Source organism: Salmo salar, chromosome 14 (assembly GCF_965601325.2).
Source record: "Salmo salar chromosome 14, fSalSal1, whole genome shotgun sequence".
NCBI classification, from domain to species: domain Eukaryota; kingdom Metazoa; phylum Chordata; class Actinopteri; order Salmoniformes; family Salmonidae; genus Salmo; species Salmo salar.
The window spans coordinates 18,527,568-18,552,433 of record NC_138304.1 but is presented as its reverse complement, the minus strand read 5'-3'; the positions used below and the strand labels follow the sequence as shown (position 1 = coordinate 18,552,433).

The following is a 24,866-nucleotide window of genomic DNA, read 5'->3' as shown; positions in this document are numbered from 1 at the left end:
CTAAGTACTACGCTCTACCAACTAAGCCACATGGTGTTGAGAATACTTTCTCTAGCCTATTCAAGACTAAGGATGGACGATATGTGACATATTTTCCTATTCAAATTTGGCCTAATGTCCCATTCTGTTAATTGTCTTGAATTGGGTTGGGGTTGGCCTCAACTTTGGACATGACATGTATTAAGGGAAATGGCCCACAACTAAACTTGAAATACACGTAAAGGTGACTAACTACGCAACGTGAGAATTGTCTGTTAATGTTGAACGATTCAATAGCCTAATTGTGTTTGCTAATGGTTTGTCAATTTGGTTAAGTGTTTGTTTGAGTCGGAAGGTATGATGATGAGTACAAAATCAAACATTTATAGTGCACATCCAAAATGATCCTTTAGGCATATTGTTTACTTATTTTTTTATATTTCCTAATTCAATAAATATCGGTTTTATGTGTTAAGTTATGATTAATTGCCTCTTTGCGATTTCTTGTTATAATTTCATTTCCATCTATCTTTCAAAGCATATTGGTCTCAGGAGCAGACTACAATTGTGGGTTATAAAATCAAAACTTATTTCGGGCTGGGACAGAAACCAAAGAATATCCGTCTTGGGGTCTAGCCAAATCCTCTCCCTCTGCAGACAACTGCTGTGGTGCACAGAGGACAAAAGGCTAGAGCAGCGATTGGCTGATTCGCAAGTGCGTTGAACAATCTCTTGCTCACGCAGTCAGCCCCTCTATTTACATTTAAATAAGGCGTTATAAATACCTACTACTGCTGGCACTATCGTTGCGCTTGAGGCTGCATAACAAATCTAGTACCCGTCTGCGCAAAAGTACAGCTCGGCTTTGTTTGCAGCAGGGACCGGCGGCCATCTGTCCCATTTACGGAGTGTAACGGTCGTGTGGATTTACCAAACCTCGGGCAGTGTCTGGGTTAAACTTCTACAACATGGACCCCACTCACAATATCAAAAAAGAACTGAGTAGAGACGAAGATGAATACTATGGCATTAAAGTGGACAGAAAGGTAGGCCAAAGTGACGATAATTGTCGTGTATTGAGTGGTCTTTGGTTTGACTAAATGTAGCCTAATTTATTAATGTGGCGGTGAATTATTTATTTTTTTCAGATCAGAAAGCCGTTGGTTGAGAAAAAGAGACGGGCTCGCATCAATGAAAGTTTGCAGGAACTCAGAGTTCTTCTCGCAGACACAGATGTACGTTTTTGCACATCTTATATCACTTTATATCACATGTCCCCTCTCTTTGTGTAGCCTATTGTCGTTGCATTGTAAAACCAGTTATTTACATTGTAGCCTATCAATATGCCATTCACAGTTACAATCAAAGATGGAGAATGCCGAAGTGCTGGAAATGACTGTAAAACGAGTGGAGAGTATCCTTCAAAACCAAGCACAAGGTAAACTATAGGATTATGCACTTGTGCACTCATGGACATTTTCACCCAAATGGTAGAATGTTGTTTGTGTAAGGCCTATGTTCAGTGTGTCTCAGTAGTGTATCTCTCTAGCTCTGTTTATACCTGCCTCTAACATGCGTACTTCATCCTGATCTTGATCTGATCTTGTCTGTTTACACTTATAAGATCTGATCACAATGCGTCTTTTAATCTTCTACACCTGTCTAAAAATGTGGGCAACATCAGAATGTGGACATGATCAGAACCAATAATGAATGTTAGAAGCAGGTATAAACGGGGATTCTGTCTGTGCTTTGTCAGAGGTAGACCCAGTGAACCAGGAGGCAAGCGAAAGGTTCGCTGCAGGCTACATCCAGTGCATGCATGAGGTGCACACCTTCGTGTCCAGCTGCCCGGGAATCGACGCGACTCTCGCGGCGGAGCTCTTGAACCACCTCCTGGAATGTATGCCTCTGAACGACGAGGACAGACTCCAGGTGATGCTCCAGGATATTATGGCGGACTGCTCCACTAATGGTAGCAGCACTTGGCCCAGTTCTGAGGGCATTTACGCAGCACTGGTCTCCCCTGGAGGAAGGAGCATCCCCAGCGGAAGCTCCTCAACCCCCTCCCCAGCGTCCTCCACCACCTCCAGCGATGACCTGTGCTCGGATCTGGACGAGACTGACTCTGAGCAGAGCCACATCTCTGTGGTTCTGAACATGCCCAGAGTGGCCTATTCCAAGTCCATGTGGAGACCTTGGTAGAGCCAAATTACTGTAGGCCTACAACTGTCAGTTACTAGAGGAATAGCCTAAAAAAGTTATTGTATATTGTGTTTTATTCTGTATATTTGAAGATACAATTCCTTGTAATCTTGTTAGACTGTTGGATGAGAGACGTAGGAATAAGATGAGAAGTGGGACACTATCACTACAATGACTATACCTGGTAATGCAAAGTCCGGTTGCAAGTAGGCTAGAGGTGGCATCATTTTAAATAGCAATGTGTGTGTCTTTTAGCCAGAATTCTAGGTTGTACAGATGTAAATATGTATTTGTTGATAGTATGGCTGTATAGAAAGTACCATGTCCTAGTAAACCGCACCCAGTAATGCCGTGTTGTGTGGAAATGATTTTATTTGTGTAGGTTTAATCAAATAAATATGTTATGTTATCTGTAACATTGTAATAACAAATGTTTTTCAGACATAAATTGTCATGCACTGACTTAGTTAATTTCATTAAATAGATTTTCTCTTCATATTGGAATCAGTTTATCCTATTTACTCAGCTGTGAACATTTTCACATGAAGCAATGGATAATCAGTCTGTTGTTTCAGGGAAGTATATATCAGAGGGCTCCTGAGTGGCGCAGTGGTGTAAGGCACTGCAACTCAGTGCTAGAGGTGTCACCCTGTTTCAATTCCAGGCTGTATCACAACCGTGATTGAGAGTCCTGTAGGGTGGCGCACAATTGGCCCAGTGTTGTTGGGGTTTGGCTGGGGTAAGCCGTTCAGTTAAGAACAAAATAATTTGTTCTTAACTGACTTGCCTAGTTAAATAAAATAAATATTGCTGAAGCACATTTCTAAAACAGGGACCAGAAAAGGTTTAAATTCTTTCCTGCTAAACTAGCATCAAACAGTCATTCCATAGTAATCACATTTAGGCAATACACTGGTAGCACTAGGTATTAATCATATAAGCACTGTGTGCCGTTTGTGTGTGTGAGGTTAGGCTTTGAAGTTTAATTTAGGACTACTTTAGCACAGCTGGACCAGTGGGCCTTTATCAGGTGAGAATGTCTGGCTTTGGCCTTCTTGTCTTGCCTGGCTAACCAAACTCCTTGCTCTGGTCAAACGCTAAGCCATGCCCACGGACGCTAGTTTCTTCTCCTCAATGAGTCTGGATCTGAGTTCCTCCCCAATGATTTCAACACCCTTAGCGGAGTTACCAACAACCAGATGTATCCGGTTTTCAGGGATACAGCTAATTCAACCTAGTTTCCTTTTCTGCCCCCCCCCAAAAAACGGAGGTCGAAACTCCGCTCAGGCGTTTTAGAACTCAGCTAGGCATATTCTTTTTCGCCTGCCATGTTAAGTTAGAGTTCTAGAACACACACATTCAAACCATTCTGATTGGTCCCAGAAACCGATGGGTTGGGCCAAGCCAGAACAGTTGGTAAAGCAGAGTTTTTAAAATTCTCCAATTGGTTAGAAATGATTCAATCGCTGATGACTTTGTTTTGTACAACACCCCTAATTTTGACATCACAAACGACTTCTGGTGGCAGTCTAGACTGAAGTATGTAGGGAACATAGAGCAGTGGAAGAATTCATTTTGAGTCGTCAGGCAACTTCTTCTCTACAATGCAATGTGAGATCTGGCACCTGGTTCATTTGATGGCCTTCATTGGTATTCTGACAGCGTTAAATTCCTCCTTGAAATATGACAAGCAGTAATACTACTAGCCACTTAGCAATTTTATGAAGTTGGCTTTAGATAACCCGGATAGGTTCCCAATCACCCAACCTCATAACTAGCTACCAAGAAGCCATTTCAGGCTATCAATCAAGTTAGTGTAGCCAGCTTGACTAACTATCTTAGCTGGCATGCCTGTTGGCAAGGTTGCTAGACTTTAGAAAAACAAGCAATAACTAAATGTACTGAATAAGACTCAGATTCCTTTCAATCTTTTACCCAGATGTTAGCAGAGATGCAGAGAAGATTATTTTGTTTCTTTAAAAAAGAACCAGAAGTCAGGGGGATACAGACAGCTGCTCAAGAGGTATGCTTAGAGTTAAGCATAATGATTATGGCTCTAGATTGCAGGAAAAAGATTTTCAGGTATTTGACATTTGTTTTAAATCTCAGACTTACAGATCACAGCATAGCCCCCTCTGGCCACCCTCAAATATGTTGTGCCTTCTCATATTTTTGGGCTGCATGATCTCAGACATTTGTATTCTTTTATTTAACTAGGCAAGTCATTTAAGAACAAATTCTTATTTACAATGATGGCCTACCTTGGCAAACCCTCCCCTAACCTGGACGACGCTGGGCCAATTGTGCACCGCCCTATGGGACTTCCGATCACAGCCGGTTGTGATACAGCACAGGATCGAACCATGGTCTATAGTGACGCCTCTAGCCTTAGACCGCTGCGCCACTCGGGAGCCCATGCACATGTGCTTAATGCCGAACAGGTAGATGGACACCAAAATAACATTTCTCTCCGCTCACAGCTTTTCTTCTATCCCTTTCAGACAAAAGTGGCAAGCACGTGTGGGTACTCTTTTAAGAAGTAGACCGTTTTAACATGAAAGATGTCGCAGCAGCACACCACATCAAAGGCACCTAAAATGAATATCAAAGCGCCTCTCCTCGGCTCAGTGGCCGACCTGTAAAGGGACACCTTGGATGTTGCTCTGATGTCCCCAAGTGTCACTTCTGACACGTCCATTTTACTAACGTCTCGACATTCATCAACAGGGTAATGATACGATCCTGTTATTCAGGAAATCTCTCTCATTCTTTCAAACCACATACAATGAAAACATTTTTTATTTTTATTAAAGGCTATTACGTTTCTCAATAATAATTATTCTCCTCATTGTATTATTGAACAGATATGTATTAATGATGTGAAATGGAATGTAACGAGATATTTAATTCCTTATCACTAGCCCATACACAACGCAGCGTGCGTGTTTGTTTGTGACAACTCAACAAATAGGCCTACTCTGTAACATAGTCAAGCCAAGGTGGCTCGATAACGATTGGATAAATGGTATTTTAATTCTGTACCTGAAATCCACATTATTAGGAGACATTCACAGACTGTTTTCAGTTTGTGATGGAGCCGACTCCGGATTAGCGGAACCCCAGAGGTGGTGTCACAGCAGGAGGGCAGTTGTCCAGTTTCACACCTGATCCTCAAATTGTGAGAGGTGCGAACAGCGAGGGATGTGAATGACGGTGGCCGCTTTGATCCACGCTGCTAAAAGCCGTGGGAGAATCTTCTCCATCGTCTGTCCACCGGTCTGCCTTCCTGTCCAGTTTCCACTGATAATCTAGCCACGCTATGGGTTTTTGTTTGCGAGCATGAGGATTTTATGTGACCCTCTCCTCTTGCATTTTTAGGCAAATATTAAGTGTTCTTTCTATACTGCAGGGGAGAATGGAAGTCCCATAGCCTACAGTGGTTGATAGGCCTATTTTGAAATGGCACATTGTAATTCAATTCGAACGGGTAGGCCTAGGCTACTGAAGTGAGCATATGGCCAATTCAACCAGTAGCCCATCGGTGTGTCAGAGACCTCTATAAACCCAGAACGCTCTGACTCAAACTCCCAATTCAGCAGCTCTGCAAGAGTTAGAATGTCAAAATAAGTTCCTTGAACACCAAATATTGAGTTTCGCTGGGCAACTATTTCCATTCACTCACTCCCCTTACAGACGGTATGTACATCCAAAAAAGGTCCACAGATAAATGTACATACAACCGAAAAAATGCCTCTTCGGAGCGGTTGTAGACTTCCGACCTGTGCGTTGCCAGATACGGAGCTTGGAGGTGTCGAATAGGCATTGTTTTAGGTTGTTGTCAATTTTTATTTAGACCTTTTTTGGATGTACATACCGGTCGTAACGGGAGTAAATGAAGATAGTTGCTCAGTGAAAATCCATACTTGGTGATCAAGGAACGTATTTTGACATTATAACGCTTGCAGAGTTGCTGAATGGGAGTTTGAATCGTAGCTTTCTGGGTGTTAGAGAGGTCTCTAACGCACAGATACAGGTTCAATGGCCAATCATCTCACCAAAGGTCAATTTCTGTAACTGCTCAAGTCGTTCACACAAAGTAGGCCCACTTATTATCGAGGTCCTCTCAATTCTCAAATTAAGAGCGTGCCATTAATGGTCCATTACATCATCTACCTAAATTAACCTAATTAATAAAGAACTAAAACCACGATGAAAGAGTTGCAGTGAAATGATAGGAAACCCATGAAATGGGCCTTTTCGGTTAAAGGTATAGCAGGTTGTGAACGTCAAAAGAAGCACTTGGGAGAGGATCTCCTTCTTTATAGACAATAGGCTATTTCCACTGAAAGGTAATAACCACTAGGCCTAATATCCACAATGGCCTATCCACAAAAAGGTATCCTAACATTTGGCATGAAATAAATACATGTAAATTAACCCTTACTTGATTTTATTACATTTGTGTCAAATGTTTGTTTTTATAAAGTAGCATAGAAAAGTGTAAATATATTGAAATCTTTCATTTTTATTTTGAAACATTATCAACACAGAATAGCACATTTAAAAACAATGTACACATTTTAGAGTGACTATCCAACAACACAATAAATACAGAAATATAGAGAAATACAAGACAAACTGAACAGAAATCATTTTGGAAAAGTGCAGGTCGGCAATTTGTGTGTTTAGAGTGTTTACACATTTTTTAAATGTTATGCTTTATCTTTGAAGAATAGACAGGTGTCTTGACAAATGCCTTCAACATCTGTTCCACTTGCTTTATGCCCGTGCAATAAACTATCGCAGTTGTAAATGAGAACTTGTTCTCAACTGGCCTACCTGGTTAAATAAAAGGTGAAATAAAAAATTTAAAAAATGTAAAAGTGCTTTGATTGCTATACAGTTCCAAGGCCAGCAAGCCTGATAACGCTATAGTCCCTGTCGGTATTCACATAATAATAAGGAATTCCCCTCGACCACCACAACAAACTGGGGAAAACCAACATACTTTCATATCGACCCCCATTGTAAAAGAGACAACTTCGTCGTCGATTTTTTGTTAAATAACAAAAATGCTGAAAAGATGCTGTGTTGTTCAGTGTACATGTAACCAGGTCCAAAATCCTGACCTAGGGTTTGCAATGCTCCCAGGTAAAGAAATAAAGCCTGCGAGAAGAGCCCTGTGGCTTCAGGCTATTCGGTGTGGGAGACAGGGAAATGTGGGGACCCGGGGTCCATGTAGGCAGGGGCACAACTTTGGTTTTAGAAGTGTGTGTGTGTGTGTGTGTGTGTGTGTGTGTGTGTGTGTGTGTGTGTGTGTGTGTGTGTGTGTGAGAGAGTGTGGAGGGGGGGGGGGATATATCTAAAGCAAATTTCCTGCATTTCTACACAATGTAATATGACCCCTTTTGGGGTCACTTTTACTGTAAATAAGAATATAATATGTTTCTAAACACTTCTACATGAATGTGGATTCTACAATGATTACGGATCATCCTGAATGATGAGTGAATAATGACGAGTGAGAAAATTATAGAAGCACAAATATCATACCATGACTGGGGCATTCAAACATATCTGTATCAATTCATCATCATCATCAATTGTGTCTCTCAGGTCTTCCTCACATTTTTGTTTTACATGTTTAGTTCATTGGGAAAACCTCTATCAACTTGAGGTTTGTCAGAATCCCTTAAAATAGTTTCAAGCTTCTGGATTGTCCAGTGTTTGCTGCACAGAGAGAATAAGAGCCAATATATGCTTCATCCGAAAACGTGGTCGGAGGCTCCGTATGGATGGTGTGATGCAATCGCGAAGCCTCCAAAGGCACGCAGAGACCAAATTGCGCTCCGTACTGCATCGCCGTGCACCTCGCAAATGTTGTAACAATGCGGATGGCTCCGTATTGCTCCGCATTGAAATGATTGGTTGATGGTAGGTGAGGGCGGGAGGTCCTGTATAAACACAAACTCACTTCCTTGACAACTTCCTTCACAACAGCTCTGTGCTGCTCGGCGAAGCGCAAGAAGTATGAACGCCCTGACTTCTGCAGAGGCCACGTCACCGTAAATGCTGCATGGCCAATGCAGACGTCGGAATGACCGTGCTGCGCCTTTAAAGTGTTGCATCTGCAAAAGTTCCCCTTAACGCCGTAACAGACTGGCCTTCCCTGATTGCCTGACCCTGCTGAGACCCCTGTCACCATCTGATCTTGCTCAGATGAGGCATGACAAATAATTATATACCTTTATACATTATATTATCCAAGAATAGAATCAATGGTTCAACAATTGAAATTACCATTATTCCCAGATCCCAGACTGTAGCCTACCCATCACCTCAAGATGGAACGTTGTATCCATTCACTGGTTGTTATAATATACTGCCAAAAAAATATAATCACCTGAGCTCCGTAGACTGGTCTTCCCTGGCTGTCTGACCCTGCTGGGACACCTGTCACCATCTGATCCTGCTAAGACATGATGAGCATATTGTTGTGTACTGTCTGTGCACCATGACAGTGAAGCCTGTAACATTAGAGCTGTTTATAACGGGCCAGATAGAAAAGTAGGAAATTAGCTAAGGAAACTGACATAAATAACGTAACATTGCTGTACTGACTAACAAAAGCTCACATTGCACTTTCAAAAAAACGTCAGAATATCGGTCTTCAATTGTTTGGCCGCTGGTTTCATCGTTTGATTCAGGTGTAGTGTGATTGAGGCAAAAATAATAGCTAAAGTTAGTGAGCTCGTTAGCTAGCGAACGTTAGCCAACTTTTGGCTAGCTCAGGTGGTACATCAACTGCCGAAAACTACCCAAGTCAATTTACTTCTGTTGAAACAGGACAAAACAAAGGGCTCAAAACATTTCCAAACACACAACAGCTGTTAGATACTACCTGACAGATACAATAGATAAAAGGCTAGAGCTGAACTGGCTGTGGTAGCTATTAGCTAGCTAGGTAGTTCAATCCCTTCAGACACAATTTCAGTCGAAAGGGGATAAAACATGTAACGTTAATGCATTAGCTAACGCTGCATGTCAGTTACACTACTAACTCTACTTTTTTTTAAAACAGCAGTTTCCTTTCCAGATACATCAGTCAAATAAAGAGTATCCACAACACACACAGACAACAGCTGTGGTCCTAAATGAAACCGCCAAACAGCCTGCCCGACCGCTCTGAGGCATGCTCATGGTCTTAAAGCACACCCATGATGCTTTTTGTATCACAGTGCAATGATAAAACTGGGAAGGGGACAAAAATGCAATTTCAGAAAGGGGGGTCATGCCCCCAGTCCCCAATGAAAGTTGCACCCCTGCAAGTAGGTACACGTGTGTGTGGCAAACATTTCATCACAGGTAAGACATTTAACCTGTTTAGTATAGTCCGTTTGTAACTCCACTCACAACTTGTAGCTGTATAGTCTGTTTGTTTGGGTTGTTGGTCTTGGCTAGCTAGCTGTAGCACTCACTCATGTGACTGCTAGCATCGTCATGAAAAGAGGCTTGAGGGAAGCCCTTACAATTTTACGTCTTTCTAAGTAGTGAGACTGCTCGGGAGCAGGCAATGTTGAAAAGTAATAGACATGTTGTACTTTCCTTAAATGTAGTTTTGTAATTGACTAAAACAAGTAGACAACAAGAAAATTGCGTTTGGCTCACAGCAAAAACTTGACCTTTTTCAATAGGGTAACCACCTATCTAATACTGACTGTGAAAATGCTTAGTATTGTGTTTGGGAAAGCTGATCATAGGACACTCTTTCCTCAAAGCTTAGCCAAACGCATTAAGTTCCTCCCCAATAGACCCCTTTTTGTGTTTGCAACATTGCCGCACGAGAGCGATGCGCGCAAGTTTATGATAGAACACGGTGGAGTTCTTATTTAATGCCAGCAAAAAAAGACTATTTACATGTTGCTTATGAGTGCATTTCACACTACTTTTGGATTTTAAGGCTCGTATGAATGTCCTGTTTAATATTATGTTTGCATCCTCATCGCAAATCAACTGCATTAAATGTAAAAAGCACAACCAGTAAAATTACTCTTTGCTTAGCTTTTGCTACAGCCTATGTCAATGAGCGTTAGCATCCTAGCTAACAACTGCTGCATCCAAAATGTTTATTTTGCAAAGATCACAACCAAATATAATCTTAGCGACTGATCATTTAGAATTAAAACATAATTGTAAGTGTATGAGAACCCAATACAGTTCTAAGTACTAAAAAGGTAAACCTTAGCTATGTTGAATGTTCACAGATGGTGATGGCTTTCTTACTGCAGCCAAGAGTTACGCGCATCTGTGCGTGATGTCAGTGTGTCTTGTACCGGAAAGGGCTCTCTATGAGGACATTCAACCACAGGCTCTTTCAGGAACTGGTGAAACAGAAAGTGACTTCTCTACAAGCCTCTTCTGACATACCTTTTAGTCAGCCAACATAATACACTAGAAATCCTGTAAGTGTTTTCAACAACAAACAGATATCAACATCATCATGCTATATATTGGATAATGCAACAAAATATTTTGCTGTGCAACCAGGAGTTTTATTTATTTTGGGAGCACTGTGGGCCTAGGAAAAAAAGAAGAAAATAAATTGATGTAACAAGGCTTCGCTCTAACGTTGTTTCCCGAGTGCCCTAGAGGCATGGTTGCACCATTACCACAGCGAAAGTGGCTTGCTTCCATCTCAATCAGTGCCCGTGTTTCCCAAAAGCATCTTAACGCTAAATTCATCGTTAGAACCATTAAGCTCCATGGTGCTAACAATGAACTTTGTCTTCAAATTCTTTTGGAAAACCGGGCCTAGGTCAAAAGATCTGAACCATATTACCGGCGCAGCATTTTTATCTTCCTATAGCGGGTCGCTGGGACCGCATTTTACATTCATAAACCATGTCGTTAACCATTTGTTTACACTTCAGTCATGCTACCTCATTGGCTACCTAACTAACAACCTGGTAACATAACCAGTATATCCAAACATTTGGGGGCATAGAAAAAAAGGAAATGGGATAGTTTCTTCAGGAGATCAATGATCATAGAAAAGGATGAATGTCAGATCGTCTGCCGTTTTTAAAGAGAGAGTACACCATTTTCAATGTAATGCATCTCAATAGTGCTTTTACACAACGTAGAAACCTAATATTCCACAAATTACTTTGTAATTTCAATGACAGGTATTCCTAGCTACATTTTGCCAGGTCGCAATTGTAAATTAGTTGTAAGCTTGTTCTCAACTGGCCTACCTGGTTAAATAAAGGTGAAATATTTGTATTTTATTTTGTAGCTTTTACAATAAATTCATATCTTATATACATATTACATATTAGTTTCTAGGGCAAATCATGTCCTTCAAAAGTACCTCGAATTCGTATAGGCCCAATATAGGCTGTATTACAATAAAAAATTATATATTCTGGTGCTCCTACATTTCATGAGGTGCTCCTAACTTCTTTCAGTTGGGCGCACCAGTGTTAAAATGTTGATGCTAGCCCCAGGGCTCTAAATTAACACAAATACAAGACTACTACAGTCAAAACGTTTTCAATGAAAACATTCATTTCAATAAGTGAAAAAACCTATTAATTGCAATAAGTGAAAAAACAATTGATAGAACATGAACTGTGTTGTGGACACACTGTAACTCACTCTCTTCTTTTTCCACACACACACACACACACACACACACACTGAAAATGAATTGACCAGGTGGGATGTAACAGTCTATGTTCCCTGGTCTCTCAGGCTGTAGCAGAATTTCCATACAGATTTGTTTGTTGTAGAAAAGGTTTGTACCCGCAGGATGCAAGCAGTACTAGGCAGTCTAATATGGGGCAGCAGGTAGCCTAGTGCTGGATCGAATCCCCGAGCTGACAAGGTAAAAATCTTGTCGTTTTGCCCCTGAACAGGGCAGTTAACCCACTGATCACCCGGTAGGCTGTCATTGTAAATAATAACTTGTTCTTAACTGACTTGCCTGGTTAAATAAAATAAAAAATGGCCTTGTCAGGGACAGCTGAGGGTGGGACTTGGTGAATAATTGATGTCACTTGAGAATGAGTCTTTTGCGGAGGTCATGGTGCTACAATTAACGGGCAGATTCAGGGCTGGATGTGGCTATGATGATCCAAGGCTAGAAGAGGGGCAGGTGTCCATGTTAAAGGGCTCCTCGCTGGGCTTCCTGGAGGGGCTGACCTCCTCAGTCTCTGTGTCTCCCATATCCAGGCCAGACTGCTCCTCAGACAACACCACCTCTGGAGTGTCCTCCTCACAGCTCACACTTAACAAAAAACACATTTCTGTTAGTTACTTTCAGACTTGCTTTTGACAAACGTGAATGACTAGTGTAAGAGAGAGAGAGAGAAAGGAAGAGAGAGTGATTGTGAGAACGAGAGAGGGAGGAAAGAGAGCTCACCTTGACATCCATGACCTTGGGCAGCCCTCCTCTCCTCATCCAGGGGTGGACCTCCACCAGTTCTCTCTGCTGCTCCCCGGTGAAGCACGGCTGGCTCTTCTGCATCACATGGAGCTTCTCTCGGTCTTCCCTAAGCACACTCTCGAAGCCCCTGAGTAGACCAAGGAACATACACACTCAGTATACTGAACTATGTGACTTATATGACCAGGTGAAAGACATACAGTGCCAGTCAAAAGTTTGGACACACCTACTCATTCAAGGGTTTTTCTTATTATTCTTTTTTTTACAAATTTCTACATTGTAGAATAATAGTGAAGAGGCCTTCCCTGTAGCTCAGTTGGTAGAGCATGGTGTTTGCAACGCCAGGGTTGTGGGTTCGATTCTCATGGGGGGCCAGCACAGAAAAAAAATGTATGAAATGTATGCATTCATTACTGTAAGTCGCTCTGGATAAGAGCGTCTGCTAAAATGTAAAACATCAACACTATGAAATAACACATATGGAATCATGTAGTAACCAAAAACATTTTTAAACAAATCAAAATATATTTTATATTTGAGATTCTTCAAAGTAGCCACCCTTTGCCTTTGACAGCTTTTCAGACTCTTGGCATTCTCTCAACCAGCTTCATGAGGACATCTGGAATGCATTTCAATTAACAGTTGTGCCTTGTTAATTTGTGGAATTTCTTTCCTTCTTAATGCGTATGAGCCAATCAGTTGTGTTGTGACAAGGTAGGGGTGGAATACAGAAGATTGCCCTATTTGGTAAAATACCAAGTCTGCTTATTTGAGCTGTTCTTGCCATAATATAAAGAGAAACAACAGTCCATCATTACTTTAAGACATGAAGGTCAGTCAATACAGAACATTTCGAACTTTGAAAGTGCAGTCGCAAAAACCATCAAGCTCTATGATGAAACTGGCTCTCATGAGGACCGGCACAGGAAAGGAAGACCCAGAGTTAACTCTGCTGCAGAGGATAAGTTCATTAGAGTTACCAGCCTCACTCCTCTTTCTATTCTGGTTAGAGCCAGTTTGCACTGTTCTGTGAAGGGAGAAGTACACAGCGTTGTACGAGATCTTCAGTTTCTTGGCAATTTCTCACATGGAACAGTCTTAATTTCTCAGAACAAGAATAGACTGATGAGTTTCAGAAGAAAGTGCTTTGTTTCTGCCATTTTGAGCCTGTAATCGCACCCACAAATGCTGATGCTACAGATACTGGTGTAAAGAAGGCCAGTTTTATTGCTTTTTTAATCAACACAAGTTTTAAGCTGTGCTAACATAATTGCAAAAGGGTTTTCTAATGATCAGTTAGCCTTTTAAAATGATAAACTTGGATTAGCTAACACAACGTGCCATTGAAACACAGGAGTGATGGTTGCTGATAATGGGCCTCTGTACGCCTATGTAGATACTCCATTAAAAAAATAAAATCAGTCGTTTCCAGCTACAATAGTCATTTACAACACTAACAATGTCTACACTGTATTTGTGATACATTTGATGTTATTGTAATGGACAAAAAAATAGCTTTTCTTTCAATAACAAAGACATTTCTAAGTGACCCCAAACTTTTGAACGGTAGTGAATCTGATGTTGAACTGATCTTCAGGGTCCACTGGATATGATAGATATCTGGAATAATTCAAAACTAGCCTTGAAGAAACTACACATTTTCTCTCAACCCACTTTGCCTGACAACTTGTGCAAGAGCCCCATCTTACCCATACACCCCATAAATTAGAACTGCAAGCCAGCAACTAAAGACCTCATACGCTTCATCATCATAAGATGCATCACACAAACATACATAGATTTTCGGGATCCATTGAGGACATGAATCCAGCAAGTAAATACAGGGAGGGAGTTGGTGGGAGTGGAAGGGAGTGGGTAGTATCTATGCTGTGCAATGTGTGCTGTGCAATGTATTTCCCAAAGATGCTGTGTTCCATCTAAAAAATGTGTATGACCTACCAAATAAAAACCAACAAATATTTCTAACCCCAGCATTCATGGGCACTCATCATTTTGGGAAACATTGCACTAGGACTCATGCCCTGGGTAGAAGTTGTCTGTAGTCACAGATCTAGGATCAGTTCACCCTCCCCTTATCCTACCCCTAAGCCCACCCCTTCAAAAATCCCAAACTGACCCAGATATGCATTCACAGACAACTTTCTCATATTCCAAGGCATATTGCGTGCCGCCTCTCTCCTGTCTCCTCCCACTCACCGGGAGGGCATCTGATAGGTCAGCATGACCTTGTCGTCAGCGTTGGCGGTGACTAACCACGGCGGATCCTGCAGTACATACTTGTCATATTGGCTTTGCTCTACCTCCATTGGCCGCCCCTCGCTAACGCTACCACCACTCCCGCCGCCGGAGTGCACTTTGACCTGCTGGTAGCTGTTCTGGGAGGAGTCCACGGTGCCAAAGTAGTTGCTGCTGTTGTTGCTTGTGTGGCTGCTGCTTACTGTGGGGGTGAATGAACGCACAAAACAGAGTTAGGATATCTTACTTCAGACGCACCAGAGTTCTGGTCTCAAGTGCTTCATACATGAAGCAACAAACTGCTGAACTTGCTGCCATGTTAATGTCCTTCTATTTTGTGTTTGTTCTTGTTCTGCCAGTCTTGTTGATCAAATATGTAAACCCCCAAGACAATTACAGGAGTGAAGTTTGGTACAGTGGAAGTGACTGGTATAGAATAGGAAAATAATTCTAACAAACGTACAATAAGGCTAGGGTAGGTGTGTGTACAGACCTGTGCCACTGCCAGATACTCCGCTAGCTGACGTTCTACATCCCAACGTTCCACTGTTATTAGACATTCCGCTGTTAGACGTTCTAGCTGAGGTTCCGCAGCCATTAGAGCTGAAACCCATGTACCCTGAAGTGCCTGAGCTGGTGCCTGAACGAGACTCTGAATGGAGCAGGATGTCCAGCAGGTCACTCGATGACGAATTGACGTCGCTATGGTTACCGTTGCCCGGCAAGCCCACCTGCAAGACAGAGGTCAAAGGATAAGGTCAACAAACAGAAGCTCCACTCAAGTTGTATTGCTCCCTTTTTTCGGTCATCAGTCCCATCCTTAGTTTTTTTGCAACTCTGCTCTTTCACTTCTCCCTCAAGGTCTAAGAAGCGACTCAGTCATATTTATTTAACCTTTATTTAACCAGGAAAAGCCCATTGAGACCCAGAGTCTCCTTTTCAAGGGAGACCTGGCCAAGAAGGCAGCAACAATCAATACATTACATAATTAAAACATACAATACAACACTTAATCCAAGATGGCGTAACAGTCAGACGTCTTTGTCCTGTCGTGTCCCTTGTATATATCTTTTTACATCTTTTTCTTCGCATATCTTTTTAAAATATTTTCCTTAACCTCAACTTCTAAATACTCTCCTGCAACCCGCCTCACCCAATGTGGCGTGGATCTGTTTTTTTCTAAAGTATTTCTATTTACTTTGGATCTGGAATCCCTCAACTGAAGCTAGCCAGCTAACTACCTACCAGCTATCAGTCAGCAAACCATTGCTAGCGTTCATCTGCTAACCTTTAGCTCGGAAAGCTCTCGCCAGTTCGAACAACGTGACTCAAACCAGAGCATAACGGACCTATTATTATTATTATTTTTTAAATGTCCCCGGATTCCTACCGCAAACTCTGAACATTTTCATCTGGATCTTCGCAACTAGCTAACCGCAATCCCGGGTGACTACTCCTGGCTAGCGTTTCCATCCCGGATCAAGCACCAATTAGCCTGAAGCTAGCAAGGCCAGGGCTCCTGTGCTACCACCGAAGCCCACTCCTGGGCTACAATATCCGGACCCCTTCTACTGCCGGTAAGGGGCACTTTCCCTGGTCTGCTAACTGCTAGCTTGCCTGCCCCGTCTGCCAACTGCTTGCTTGCTAACCCGGTCTGCTAACTGCTAGCTTGCCAGCCCCGGTCTGCTAACTGCTAGCTTGTTTAGCCCCGGCCTACTAACTGTTAGCATCGGCCTGCTAACTGTCTGAATCGCCGTGTCCCCAGTCAGCCCAACCACTCACTGGACCCATATGTTCACTTGGCTACGCATGTCTCTCTCTAATATCAATATGCCTCATCCATTACTGTCCTGGTTAGTGATTACTGTCTTATTTCACTGTAGAGCCTCTAGCCCTGCTCAATATGTTCCACCTCCTACATATGTGATGACATCACCTGGTTTAAACGTCTCTAGAGACTATATCTCTCTCATCATTACTCAATGCCTAGGTTTACCTCCAATGTACTCACATCCTACCTTACCTTTGTCTGTACACTATGCCTTGAATCTATGCCATCGTGCCCAGAAACCTGCTCCTTTTACTCTCTGTTCCGAACGTGCTAGACGGCCAGTTCGTATAGCCTTTAGCCGTGCCCTTATCCTATTTCTCCTCTGGTGATGTGGAGGTTAATCCAGGTCCTGCAGTGCCTAGCTCCACTCCCACTCCCCAGGTGCTCTCATTTGTTGACTTCTGTAACCGTAAAAGCCTTGGTTTCATGCATGTTAACATTAGAAGCCTACTCCCTAAGTTTGTTTTACTCACTGCTTTAGCACACTGACAACCCGGATGTCTTAGCCGTGTCTGAATCCTGGCTTAGGAAAACCACCAAAAACAAACTATAACATTTTCTGCCAAGATAGAACTGCCAAAGGGGGCGGTGTTGCAATCTACTGCAAAGATAGTAATACAGAACTCTGCAGGCTATCCAAGTCTGTACCCAAACAATTCGAGCTTCTACTTCTAAAAATTCACCTTTCCAGAAAAAAGTCTCTCACTGTTGCCGCTTGCTATAGACCTCCCTCTGCCCCCAGCTGTGCCCTCGATACCATATGTGAATTGATTGCCCCCCAGCTTTCTTCTGAGCTCGTGCTACTAGGTGACCTAAACTGGGACATGCTTAACACCCCGGCCATCCTACAATCTAAGCTTGATGCCCTCAATCTCACACAAATGATCAATGAACCTACCAGGTACAACCCCAAATCCGTAAACACGGGCACCCTCATAGATGTCATCCTAACTAACTCGCCCTCCAAATACACCTCTGCTGTTTTCAATCAAGATCTCAGCGATCACTGCCTCATTGCCTGCATCCGTAATGGGTCTGCGACCAAATGACCACCCCTCATCACTGTCAAACGCTCCCTAAAACACTTCTGCGAGCAGGCCTTTCTAATCGACCTGGCCGGGGTATCCTGGAATGACATTGACCTCATCCCGTCAATAGATGATGCCTGGCTATTCTTTAAAAGTGCCTTCCTCAACATCTTAAATAAGCATGCCCCACTCAAAAAATGTAGAACTAGGAATAGATAGTCCTTGGTTCACTCCAGACCTGTCTGCCCTTGACCAGCACAAAAACATCCTGTGGCGTTCTGCATTAGCATCGAATAGCCCCCGTGATATGCAACTTTTCAGGGAAGTTAAGAACAGATATACACAGGCAGTTAGAAAAGCTAAGGCTAGCTTTTTCAAACAGAAATTTGCATCCTGTAGTACTAACTCAAAAAAGTTCTGGGACACTGTAAAGTCCATGGAGAATAAGAGCACCTCCTCCCAGCTGCCCACTGCTCTGAGGCTAGGAAACACTGTTACCACTGATAAATCCACTATAATTGAGAATTTCAATAAGCATCTCTCTACAGCTGGCCATGCTTTCCACCTGGCTACCCCTACCGCGGTCAACTGCCCGGCACTCTCCACAGCAACCCGCCAAAGCCCCCACCATTTCTCCTTCAGCCAAATCCAGATAGCTGATGTTCTGAAAGAGCTGCAAAATCTGGACCCATACAAATCAGCTGGGCCAGACAATCTGGACCCTCTCTTTCTAAAATTATCTGCCGAAATTGTTGCAACCCCTATTACTAGCCTGTTCAACCTCTTTCGTTTCGTCTGAGATTCCCAAAGACTGGAAAGCTGCCGCGGTCATCCCCCTCTTCAAAGGGGGTGACACTCTAGACCCAAACTGCTACAGACCTATATCTATCCTACCCTGACTTTCTAAGGTCTTCGAAAGCCAAGTTAACAAACAGATTACCGACCATTTCGAATCCCACCGTACCTCCTCTGCTATGCAATCTGGTTTCAGAGCTGGTCATGGGTGCACCTCAGCCACGCTCAAGGTCCTAAACGACATCATAACCGCCATCGATAGACATTACTGTGCATCCGTATTCGTCGACCTGGCCAAGGCTTTCGACTCTGTCAATCACCACATTCTTATTGGCAGACTCGACAGCCTTGCTTTCTCAAATGATTGCCTCACCTGGTTTACCAACTACTTCTCTGATAGAGTTCAGTGTGTCAAATTGGAGGGCCTGTTATCCGGACCTCTGGCAGTCTCTATGGGTGTGCCACAGGGTTCAATTCTCGGGCCGACTCTATTCTCTGTATACATCAATGATGTTGCTCTTGCTGCTGGTGATTCTCTGATCCACCTCTACGCAGACGACACCATTCTGTATACTTCTGGCCCTTCTTTGGACACTGTGTTAACTAACCTCCAGACGAGCTTCCATGCCATACAACTCTCCTTCCGTGGCCTCCAACTGCTCTTAAACGCATGCTATTCAATTGATCATTGCCCGCACCTGCTCGCCTGTCCAGCATCACTACTCTGGACGGCTCTGACTTAGAATACGTGGACAACTACCTGGATGTCTGGTTAGACTGTAAACTCTCCTTCCAGACTCACATTAAGCATCTCCAATCCAAAATGAAATCTAGAATCGGCTTCCTATATCGCAACAAAGCATCCTTCACTCATGCTGCCAAACATACCCTCGTAAAACTGACCATCCTACCGATCCTTGACTTTGGCGATGTCATCTATAAAATAGCCTCCAACACTCTACTCAACAAACTGGATGCAGTCTATCACAGTGCCATCCGTTTTGGCACCAAAGCCCCATACACTACCCACCATTGCGACCTGTACGCTCTCGTTGGTTGGTCCTCGCTTCATACTCGTCGCCAAACCCACTGGCTACAGGTTATCTACAAGTCTCTGCTAGGTAAAGCCTCGCCTTATCTCAGCTCACTGGTCACCATAGCAGCACCCACTCGTAGCACGCGTTCCAGCAGGTATATCTCACTGGTCACCCCCAAAGCCAATTCCTCTTTTGGTCGTCTTTCCTTCCAGTTCTCTGCTGCCAATGACTGGAACGAACTGCAAAAATCTCTGAAGCTGGAGACTCTTAAAACCTGTTGGGGCTAGGGGGCAGTATTTTCACAGCCGGATGAAAAACGTACCCAATTTAAACAGGTTACTACTCTGGCCCAGAAAATAGAATATGCATATTATTAGTAGATTTGGATAGAAAACACTCTGCAGTTTCTAAAACTGTTTTAATGGTGTCTGTGAGTATAACAGAACTCATATGGCAGGCAAAAAAACGGAGAAAAATTGAACCAGGAAGTGGGAGAAATTAGAAATGTAGTTTTTGTTTTGAATCCCTTGAAAAACTATAGTGACATAGGATTTACGTTGCACCTCCTAACTCTTCCATTGGCTGTCAACAATCTTTAGGAACTGGTTTCAACCATCACCTGTTACCGGGCAGAAAATTATGGCTCAGTCAATCACTGGCCAGTCTGAGGAGAGGTATCTTACGACGCACGTGCACGTGACTTCGCTGTTTTTTTATTTTTCTTCTGGGATGAATACCTATTGCCCGGTTGTAAAATTATCGCAATTTTACGTTAAAAAATACCATAAAGGATTGATTGTAAACATCATTTAACGTGTTTCTACAAACGGTAATGGAACTTTGAACATTTCGTCTATGGATTTGCGTCCACGCCACATGGCATTGTAAAGTGTTCTGGATGGGTCAACAAAACGGACGTATTTGGACATAAATTATGGACTTTGCAGAACAAATGAACATTTCTTGTGGAAGTGGGTGCCCAGCCGAGTGCATTCCGCCGAAGTTCAGCAACGGTAAGTAAATATTTCAAACATATTTTTAGAGATTTGTCGACGTCGTGGTTGTAGGCTAACTGTATAGCTTAGCATTGAAGGCTAAGTTCTGTACTCAGAATATTGAACAATGTGCTTTTTCCGTAAAGTTATTTTGAAATCTGACAAAGTGGTTGCATAAAGGAGTAGATTATCTCTAATTCTTTAAATAATTGTTATAAATGTTGTCAAAGTTTGAGTTCTTCTGTAAATTAAATGTGCCTATTCACCAGGGGTTATGGGGAGAAAACATTTTCTGAACGTCAAGCGCCAATGTAAAAATTGGGTTTTTGGATATAAATATAAACTTGATCGAACAAAAAAATGCATGTATTGTCTAACATGATGTCCTAGGAGTGTCATCTGATGAAGATTGTCAAAGGTTAGCGCTTAATTTTAGCTGTATATCTGGTTTTGTGATGGCTATCCGTGCTTGGAAAATTGCATTTTTTTTGTTGCTAAGGTGCTATGCTAAAATAATCTAATGTTTTGCTTTCACCGTAAAGCCTTTTTGAAATCGGACAATGTGATTGGATTAACGAGTAAAGTATCTTTAAAATGCCGTATAATACTTGAATTTTAATTTTGAGATCATTTTGTTTTGAATATCGCGCCGTGCTATCTCATTGGTTGTTGTCCAACCAATCCCTTTAGCGGGATTGTATCCTCAAGAGGATATCTCCCTCACTAGCTTTAAGTACCAGCTGTCAGAGCAGCTCACAGATCACTGCACCGACTAGCCCATCTGTAAACAGCCCATCTATCTACCTACCTCATCCCCATACTGAATTTATTTATCTTGCGCCTTTGCACCCCAGTATCTCTACTTGTGCAGAAGATGAATGTGCATCTACCATTCCAGTGTTTAATTGCTATATTGTAATTTCTTCGCCACCATGGCCTATTTATTGCCTTAACTTACCTCATTTGCACTCACTGTATGACTTTTTGTTTTCTTTTGTTCTACTGTATGTTTTGTTTATTCCATGTGTAACTCTGTTGTTGTATGTGTCAAATTGCTATGCTTTATCTTGGCCAGGTCGCAGTTGCAAATGAGAACTTGTTCTCAACTAGCCTACCTGGTTAAATAAAGGTGAAATAAAAAAACAATGTGATCCAGCCTAAAGAAAAGCATTTACACTCCTCTGTAAGTCTCCCATCAATATTTTAAGTTCATTCAGTGGCACTAACATATCTAGATGAAGCATGAATTGTAGACTATTCCATGCGTCTTAGGCACAACAAGAGAATGCAGTCTTCCCTAATACTGGGAATGTCCTGGGTACTTTAAGTAGAAACCACCTAGCAGACCGGGTATGGTAACTGCTGGTGGTGAAGGAGACCAGACTACAGAGGTAAAGAGGGAGTTTACCCAAAAGGGCTTTGTAGAGGAACACATACAAATGTATCTTTCTGCACATATAAAGTGAGGTCCAGCCTACCATTTAGTACAATGTGCAATGGTGAGTGAGTAAGTGACTTGGCATTTGGAATAAAGCGCAAGGATGCATGATAGACAAAGTCCAGTCTCTGTAAGACGGAGGAGGTTGCATGCAACAAGTCACCATAATCAATTACAGAGAGAAAAGTGGCCTGAACAAGCTTCTTTCTAGCCATAAGCGGGAAGCAAGCCTTATTACGAAAATAAAAACCCAATTTCAATTCAAGCTTTGTCACACGATTATCCATATTAACTTTAAAGGACAACTTGTCATCCAACCAAATACCTAGGTATTTGTAGGATGACACTTTTTCAATGGATAAGCCACCAGATGTGACAATGCTAACGTTCTCTGGCAGAGTTCTAGCTCTGGTAAAGGTCATGAATTTAGTTTTTTTTGTGCATTCAAGACCAGTTTGAGACCATATATGGAGGCCTGCAGTGACTGAAAAGCATTCTGGAGCTTTTCAATAGCCTGAACCAGAGAAGATATTGTCCCACTGTGAGAGATGGATAGGCAGAGGTCTGTATTACAGTAACTACAGTGAGTTATATTTTATGGAGAGTTGCGATTGCGATGTTATCCTTCCTCGTCACTGCAACACCTCAGCCTAGAGCACACTATATTCCATGATAGTAGCTTGCAGACAAGGAGTATGTTGGAGTACAAGGGTCCCATTGGATAAGTCAGACTGAATGTGGGCTAAAGGGTTTAAAGGGACACAATGTTTTAGACATAACATTTTAGCCAGGAGACTTTTGGATTATTGTACTTCGACATGGCAGCACAGTTACTTCACACAGGATGTCGGAATTGTAAACCTTTTAATGGCTCAATACAATTTGCATAGACTAGACGAATTGGTGAAACTATAACATTGTCTCCCAGTAAAATAATTATTTAAATTATTCATAACAATTACAAATCTATAGCCTGTGCCAGTTGAAGACAATATAGGACTGATTTGTGAATGACTTAGGGGTTAAGTCGCTTTTTACACATCCTAACCCTAGCCTAACACCTCCAGTCTAAAAACAACACATTTCTAGTTTTGCTGCCATTTTCGTGAAACTCAATACTGATGCCACAACCTTACACTAACGCTGTTTCTGGGAGAGTTGGAGGAGCCTGTACTAAATCTGTCTGGGGTAGAGGGAGGGAGGGAGAAAAAGAGGATACAGAAGGGGAAAGAGTGAACAAGGTCAAACTCATGAGGTCTGATATCAAAAGGCTCAGAGACCGTTTCTATCTACAAGCTATCACACTGCTCAACAATTGAACTGGACTGACCCCCTTTACTGACTCCCCGCACTTTAGCACACATGCACTCAGACAACTATACAGCCACAACAGATATACACTCACACAGATATACACTCACACAGATATACAGTACCAGTCAAAAGTTTGGACACACCTACTCATTCAAGGGTTTTTCTTTATTTTTACTATTTTCTACATGGTAGGATAATGGTGAACACATAAAACTATGAAATAACACACATGGAATCATGTAGTAACCAAAAGTGTTAAACAAATCAAAATATATTTTATATTTGAGATTCTTCAAAGTAGCCACCCTTTGCCTTGATGACAGGCCAGGTCATCTGATACCTCACTCAATCACTCTCCTTGGTCAAATAGCCCTTAAACAGCTTGGAGGTGTGTTGGGTCATTGTCCTGTTGAAAAACAAATGATAGTCCCACTAAGCTCAAACCAGATGGGATGGCGTATCGCTGCAGAATGCTGTGGTAGCCATGCTGGTTAAGTGTGCCTTGAATTCTAAATGAATCACTGACAGTGTCACCACCAAAGCACCATCACACCTCCTCCTCCATGGTTCACGGCCGGAACCACACATGCGGAGATCATCCGTTCACCTACTCTGTGTCTCACAAAGACACGGCGGTTGGAGCCAAAAATCTCAAATCTGGACAGATTTCTACCGGTCTAATGTCCATTGCTCGTGTTTCTTGGCCCAAGCAAGTCTTCTTCTAATTGGTGACCTTTAGTAGTGCTTTATTTGCACCAATTCGACCATGAAGGCCTGATTCACGCAGTCTCCTCTGAACAGTTGATGTTGAGATGTGTCTGTTACTTGAACTCTGAAGCATAAATTTGGGCTGCAATCTGAGGCTGGTAACTCTAATGAACCTATCCTCTGCAGCAGAGGTAACTCTGGCTCTTTCTTTCCTGTGGCGGTCCTCATGAGAGCCAGTTTCATCATAGCGCTTGAAGGTTTTTGCGACTACACTTTATTTTCAGTATTGACTGACCTTCATGTCTTAAAGTAATAATAGACTGTCGTTTCTCTTTGCTTATTTGAGCTGTTCTTGCCATAATATGGAATTGGTCTTTTACCAAATAGGGCTATCTTCTGTATACCATCCCTAGCTTGTCACAACACAACTGACTGGCTCAAACGCATTAGGGAGGAAATAAATTCAACAAATTAACAAGGCAGACCTGTTAATTGAAATGCATTCCAGGTGACTACCTCATTTACATTTACATTTAAGTCATTTAGCAGACGCTCTTATCCAGAGCGACTTACAAATTGGTGCATTCACCTTATGATATCCAGTGGAACAACCACTTTACAATAGTGCATCTAAATCTTTTAAGGGGGGGGGGGGGGGGGTTAGAAGGATTACTATATCCTATCCCAGGTATTCCTTAAAGAGGTGGGGTTTCAGGTGTCTCCGGAAGGTGGTGATTGACTCCGCTGTCCTGGCGTCGTGAGGGAGCTTGTTCCACCATTGGGGTGTCAGAGCAGCGAACAGTTTTGACTGGGCTGAGCGGGAACTGTGCTTC

The 24,866-nt window shown here is 42.4% G+C and overlaps 2 protein-coding genes across 3 annotated transcripts in view; one reads left to right on the top strand and one right to left on the bottom strand.

The window, feature by feature from the left end:
• Positions 1 to 665: 665 nt before the first annotated feature.
• Positions 666 to 2,680, top strand: LOC106568859 (transcription cofactor HES-6). Its single transcript, XM_014139594.3, has 4 exons — positions 666 to 1,025; positions 1,128 to 1,214; positions 1,336 to 1,417; positions 1,739 to 2,680. The coding sequence occupies exons 1-4, from the start codon at positions 948 to 950 to the stop codon at positions 2,182 to 2,184; spliced, it is 693 nt and encodes a 230-aa protein (XP_013995069.3). The 5' UTR covers positions 666 to 947; the 3' UTR covers positions 2,185 to 2,680.
• A 4,009-nt stretch (positions 2,681 to 6,689) lies between these two features.
• Positions 6,690 to 24,866, bottom strand: part of per2 (period circadian clock 2) — a 39,982-nt gene continuing 21,805 nt past the window's right edge. For both annotated transcript variants that reach the window (XM_045694008.2, XM_082960816.1), the window contains 4 exons: positions 15,381 to 15,618; positions 14,849 to 15,089; positions 12,608 to 12,758; positions 6,690 to 12,472 (listed from right to left, as the gene is read on the bottom strand). In XM_045694008.2, coding sequence (XP_045549964.2) covers positions 12,461 to 12,472; positions 12,608 to 12,758; positions 14,849 to 15,089; positions 15,381 to 15,618 — 642 coding nt within the window. In that variant the 3' untranslated portion in view covers positions 6,690 to 12,460. The remainder of the gene's footprint in view (positions 12,473 to 12,607; positions 12,759 to 14,848; positions 15,090 to 15,380; positions 15,619 to 24,866) is intronic.